The sequence below is a fragment of the Hippoglossus hippoglossus genome, chromosome 20, assembly GCF_009819705.1.
Source record: "Hippoglossus hippoglossus isolate fHipHip1 chromosome 20, fHipHip1.pri, whole genome shotgun sequence".
Lineage (NCBI taxonomy): Eukaryota > Metazoa > Chordata > Actinopteri > Pleuronectiformes > Pleuronectidae > Hippoglossus > Hippoglossus hippoglossus.
The window spans coordinates 9,918,310-9,924,543 of record NC_047170.1 but is presented as its reverse complement, the minus strand read 5'-3'; the positions used below and the strand labels follow the sequence as shown (position 1 = coordinate 9,924,543).

The 6,234-nt window shown below is 39.2% G+C and overlaps 1 protein-coding gene across 1 annotated transcript; it reads right to left on the bottom strand.

Annotated features, from left to right (window-relative positions):
• Positions 1–291: 291 nt before the first annotated feature.
• On the bottom strand, positions 292–2,307 carry LOC117754259. Its single transcript, XM_034573085.1, has 5 exons — positions 2,303–2,307; positions 2,007–2,129; positions 1,633–1,805; positions 720–881; positions 292–632 (listed from the first exon to the last, which is right to left on the bottom strand). Exons 1-5 carry the CDS (start codon positions 2,305–2,307, stop codon positions 292–294), a joined length of 804 nt encoding a protein of 267 aa, XP_034428976.1.
• Between the last annotated feature and the right edge of the window lie 3,927 nt (positions 2,308–6,234).

Here is a 6,234-nt window from a genome sequence, read left to right as displayed (position 1 = left end):
AATGGACTCAGATTCATTGACATGAGAAAAGACTTTGAGAAGCAAATAATGAGAAGTGGGATAAAAATACATTAGATCTTCAAATATTCATATTGAAATAATATGTTATTTCTTCAGGCTGACATTAAAATTATTAATTCACTAGTTGTACATTGCTGTTATTTAAAGCCACCATAACCAAATCTGCTTCATGTATCTCAGATAATGGAGTTTTGTTGATGTGAAACTGTTAAAAATCAATCATGCATTTATTACTTATGTATTAAATGATCCGTTTATCCTGACATATCATCATGTAGTATAGTAATATTTTTTAATCCTACATACCAAAGTGCTGTTCAGACACTCAGAGTCTGTCGTCTTTACACATCTTCTCTCTTCCTCTCTGTCTTTGTGACTAAAGCACCAGCAGAACCCTGTTGCCGGACCCTCACCCACGTTTGCCTGCAGTGTGACAGGGTCGCCCACATGGGCTGCCTGTGTGGTCACACTGTGCGAGGTGGGCTGTTGAGGGTGAATGCAGGAGGGGACGCCCAGGGGCCCGTGGAGCAGAGAGATCTGTGGAGAGGGCTGCAAGACGGAGAGCTGGAGAGTGGAGGAGAGCGCGGAGAGGAGGTTGGAGACTCTGACATCTGTAGAAAATTAAAAAAGGTTTAACACAAAATAATGTATTTTCTTAATACATTAATTATTTACCATTAATTAAAGTTTCCGCTTACTGATTTCATATTTTCCTGGAGTTTCTAAAATCCAGTGTGTTGACACAGAAAAGGAGCCATCATCCAATACGCTGACATGATGTGAACTTTGACCTTTAGCAGTCATGTCCAGGAACTCCACAGAGACAAAGGAGAGGTCCGGTCCTGCCAGACTAGGAATCCCTGAAAATCACAGAAAAGTAAGTCAGTGTAAAAAAGAAAAAGAAAACAGTGATATATACTGTGCCTTTGTTTTTTTAATTGTGTAAACATTTATCACATAGAGATTTAGTTGATTTTTCTTTTTCGTATCAGCAGATTTTTTTTGCATAAAAATTAATTCACAAGAAAAACATATTTTTTCAAAATGTTGATTATTTTATGATCAGATCTCAATCAGTTATCTTGAATTACATCATTACTTATTATAATTAAATAGTAAGTCAATTTGTTCTAATAGAAACACATGAATGAATACACAACTTAACTTACCCTTGTTTTTAGTTTATATCCGAATATGATTATTTTTTTCGTGAAGTGGCTTTGACTGTTTTTGCACGTACAACATTTTTGAAAGGACTGAACTTTAAAAAAATATATATATAAACATTGACTACACAAATGTTGTCTGAAGGTGAAGTCTGTATAGTCTGTATAATTATTTTTAATGATTATTAATAAATTATAAGTATATATATATATATATATATATATATATATATATATTTATATTTATAGTCTACACACACCATACCATAAATAAAACTGTAAGGAAAATTTTATATTTAATTTTAGCTAAGGACTGACATATGAATTCATTTTCACTTATAAGTAAAGAAGAGAAAAAACACAAATGTCTTTGCCAAGTGAGAGTATCAGAAGTAAACTCAAACTTAAAGCCTTGTATCTGTTGTAAGACACAGTGTCAGCTGACCTGTGGGCTGGTCGGGACGTCCAGCCAAGTTTCCAGAAACCTCCACAACAAAAGTTCTCCTAGCCTGAACTCTGTCTGCAGGAGACGACACATTAACGCTGTGAAGAAACGGTCCCTCAGTTCTGTAGAGAGCCACAGACGCCCGTCCACTTCCTACAGGCAAATTCAGAGCACTGAGAGAAAAGAAATATCCAGAACAACAAGCTTCAGTGACTGTGCACAGTGGGTGACAGTTGTGAATTGATCATTAAAACTATTATTTGTTCATGTTTTACTAAGACTGTATTTGGAAAGAGGAACACAGAGTTTTGTATCTTTAGTGACAGAAGTCATGGTTTGATACTGAAAGTAAAAAAGTCCTCAGTCTGTCTCACCTCTGTCTTTTTCTCTGTGACCCTTCACTGGAAGATGTGTTGAAACACTCACTGAAGACCAAACCATGTTTCAGGTGGTTGCCACAGTAACAACTCTCAAAGGTCAACGCTGCCACCTGGTACCTTCAACCACAAATAATGGAGGTTATTATAAAACACATGCATCCAACACACATATACAAAACAGTGTGTTCATGTTGACATGGCTTGTGTTTACACTAAATTGGGTGTAAGTCATGGCACCAATAGATTACTACATCTTTTTTATAAATAATAAAAATATACCTATTTCTAACATCATGTTTCAGTTGAACAAAAGCCAGGAATTGAGGCCAATCTTCATGATTTTAAGGCTTTTTGGTTATTTATATCCCTAATTATACCTTATGTATATATTTATACTTATTTATACTTTTATACTTTTTGTATATCTGTTAATCTTCTGAATTTCCTCATAGCAAGATATAAATGCAGGAAAATATGAATGGGCTTTTCATCATTTGAAAAACTACCCTGGTGTCTTTAAATTCTCTGGTGCAGCCTATTCATAATGAAAAAGTATAACTTCAGCTGCACAACTCCAGCATATCAGTGTTTGTGGAATTTATAATATATTTTTCTTTTTTTCATAGATAATATTTTAGTTATCTGTCTGTTTATTTTACATGGACCTACAGATCAGCCATAAAACACAGGCTGTGTTTGATAGGAGATCAATGTAATACAATGTTTTTAGTGTCACCTGAAATAAAATGATCCCAGGAAGAGTTAATAAAAAATAAATAATAATACGTGGATTTTCAATGTAATTTTACATAAAGAATAAACCCAACTGTCTTTATGTTCCATGCAGGTGCCTCAGCTGCTGTTTTATCCAAACTCACCCCTCATCCAGACAGCGCACGGAGCAGATCACCGGGTCAAGGTCACGGGCTCCCTTGGGGGAATACAGCCGGAGAAGAGAGGAGTCGCTGGGGTGGACGCACCCGATGAACCACGGTGAGTTCTCGTTACCTGTCGGATGAACGGCCGCGGACCAGGGGTTGAAAAACGGATGCAGTGATACGAACACGTAAACAAAAGAACCGAGCATGTCTGTGCGTAAAGTTTCCAAAAGGCCGCAGTTAGAAAAGTGGCTCAGGGGAGGAATGTGCATTAGATCGGGACGTGTGCAGGTTTGAGACTGAGAGGAGAGGACGAACCAAACAGGTGCAGTGACAAAACAACTGTGCATACAAGGTGTGTGAGGTGGGAACACAGAGAAAGTGACTGTATGTAAACCGAGCACAACACATGGGTGCGACGAAGGAGGAAGCTGCGTTCACTGACCCTGGATCAAACAGGAAAAATACTTATCTGTTGATATAGTGCTGTAACTTCTATAGATAAGTTACATGGCACAACTATTTAAATCCTAATAAGGAAGTTTGTGTGTCCTCTTTTCAACAATATTGCATCTCATACTGCTGAGGGAGAATCTGTCACGAATGCTGTTTTTTTACCTACGGTGGCTGTTTTAAATAAATGACCCTGTGCACTTTAAATATGATTTACTCATTTAACATTTATAATATCAAATATACATATAAGAAATGACATACATTATTAAAGTTATGTGCAAATCACACTTGGGGTCTCCTCAGAAAGTTGGGCAGAGTTGAGTTGTGAATTTTACGCAGCTTTTACCCAAAATAAAGCCGTTTCCAGGGCAACTTAATCAGGTGGTGCGGTGTGATCTGCGGAGTCTTTGGCCAGAAACACCACTTATATAAATATGTCTCCTAATAACGAGGCAAAGGAAACAGCGCAGATAATATGAACATGCGGTCTTCGTCTTATTTTTGTCTGACACCATGTCATGTTTGGTTATTGTGTTGTTTCACACTGAGCCCTGGTCACATTTTTTATGTAGGTGTCTTTATTATTAGACAACACGTTCACGAGTGCGAGGTCAAAGCCATAAAGGAAATCACACAACCGATTTGGTTCCGTTATTGACCTCCAGCCCAGGTTGGACCACTTCAGGGCCACACGCTGATTTTTACTCGTTCGTCAACTTTAAATTAACGAAATAAAAACATGGGAAGTTGTAAAAATCCACGTTTTATTCTGGAACCAAGATATATTTGAGGGATCAGATTTACGGATCATCTTCCAACCGAACTGAATGAGCCATGATGCAATGTCCAATATGAAGAAATATGAATCTGATGGACCATTTATTGTTTGTTTATAAAGCACTGAATGGTTCAGGGCCAAAATACATTTCTGATCTTCTACTACGTCATGAACCATCCAGACCCCTCAGGTCGTCAGGGACGGGTCTAAGAGTCACAACTAAACATGGACAAGCAGCGGTTAGTATTTATACTGCACATATGTGGAACAAGCTCCCAGAGAACTGCAGGTCTGCTGCAACTCTCTAAAATCAATGCTGAATACTTCCCTGTTTGCCACTGACTTTTATTAAATCTAAAAGATACTCACTTTTCCTTTTTTATTTTTATTTTTTTTTTATTCTCAATGCAACTTTTTGATATCCTTTAAATGCTTCTTTTTGTGTTTTACAATTCATCATGATGCCTTTTATATTTTATGTGAAGCACCTGAAATGTGCTATAGAAATAACTTTGCCTTATCTCAGATAGTCTGTATATTTTACTGACAAGTAAAGGACACATCCTCCAGTGGGGTCGTTGCTTTAAGAGATCACTTAACATGGGTTGATGTCGACATGTGATGTTATTAGTTCAAGGAAAGTCCATAAAAACGTCGTTTTAATCTGGAAATTATGTTGTCAACCGGTATTTTTCAACTTCTTTAAATAAAGGTTAGATTGTGAGCGTGAGACTGTAAATCCTCCCAAGACTCTGATTGTGGCTGAGAAAGTCTGTGTTAAGAGGCTGAAAATGCGTAAAACACAGTCTTTCGTTTTGGGTACATGTTCCCCTTTTATTGAAGATATATATAAACGTCCTCGTTGTGCTGCGATAACTCCACCGGTCCACCTTAAAAACCTCTTCCGGCTTCCCAGACATCCCCTTTAAGAGATTATTCAACAGCTCCTGGTCACCAGCAGGAGGCGCAGTCAGACCGCGTCCTCCCCTCGTGGTGCGTGCAGCAGCGAGGGGCACAGCGGGGGGAACACGCACACAGTTTTTTCTCTGTCCATCTTTTATAGGGAACACGCGCGTATTTGGATGATTTCGTTCCGTCTCCTACTCCAGGACTCGAGGTCTTCACATGATATCAAATAACATCAGCCACACACACACACACACAGACACACACTTACAAACAAATACAAGTAGGCTTTCCATAAACTCAATTTTTATTATTCATCTTATGTCCTATATTATTAATCTGCATGTATAAAAACAAAACACTCATGGGAAGATAAACCTTTATTTGGAAACACTAGCTCCACATATCTTAAACTTGATTGTTCCATTTTTATTCGTTTCCACTGAAAGATATTTGATTTGCTGCAGGACCTCCCGGAGCCCCACTCGAGGACCCCTGGAGGTCCCGGGATCCCACGTTGAGAGGCATTTTCCTGCCCAAAACCCCCCTGACCATCATCCGTGTGGCGCGCTGCGGTCGTGACGCTGCGTAAAAGCCACCTCAGGCCTTTTTATCTCAAATTACCCGGTTCATTCGTTTGTGTGCGAGCTGTGTTTTACCGGTGTGTGTAATTAACGAACGAGCGATACCGCGAAATGTCAGGAGAAATAAGATCCGCGTCGTGGAGCTGCGTTACCGGTGAGTCGTGATAAAACAGGCGGAGCGTTATGTAAGCGCAGCGCAGTGTGAGCCCGTGTACCGAGGACACGGGGTCCGCTGGAGAGGAGGAAGAGCAGCTGACTCCCGGTGGACTGAAGTCTGATCTGAGGACAGATATTATCTGTAATGGGTTGAACAAGAGAGTCCACACAGAGGAGGGAGAGGTGGCTCCAAAATTTAGTTTTTACTCGCGTAATTTTAACGAGTTTATCAGCTGACATACAATTCCACTCAGTTTTATTTGTACAGCGCCAAATCGCAACACGTAGTATCTCAAGGTGCTTTACATAGTGAGGTCGACACCTAAAAGTATCATAGAGAAACCAAAGAGTTCCCAAAACGAGAGAACATCTGCGGACTGTGGAGAGAAAAAACTCAGTTGTGACACTAAACCCTATTCAGTGAAATTCTAGAAAATCCTACACCGGCCACTGATGTATCACAT

Excerpts from the sequence above, each read along its gene's own strand:
- LOC117754259 (XM_034573085.1), bottom strand. Across the intron at positions 1,806-2,006 it reads TCACAGAGAAAAAGACAGAG|TGCTCTGAATTTGCCTGTAG; the intron begins GTGAGACAGACT and ends CTTTTCTCTCAG. Across the intron at positions 633-719 it reads TCCAGGAAAATATGAAATCA|ATGTCAGAGTCTCCAACCTC; the intron begins GTAAGCGGAAAC and ends AATTTTCTACAG.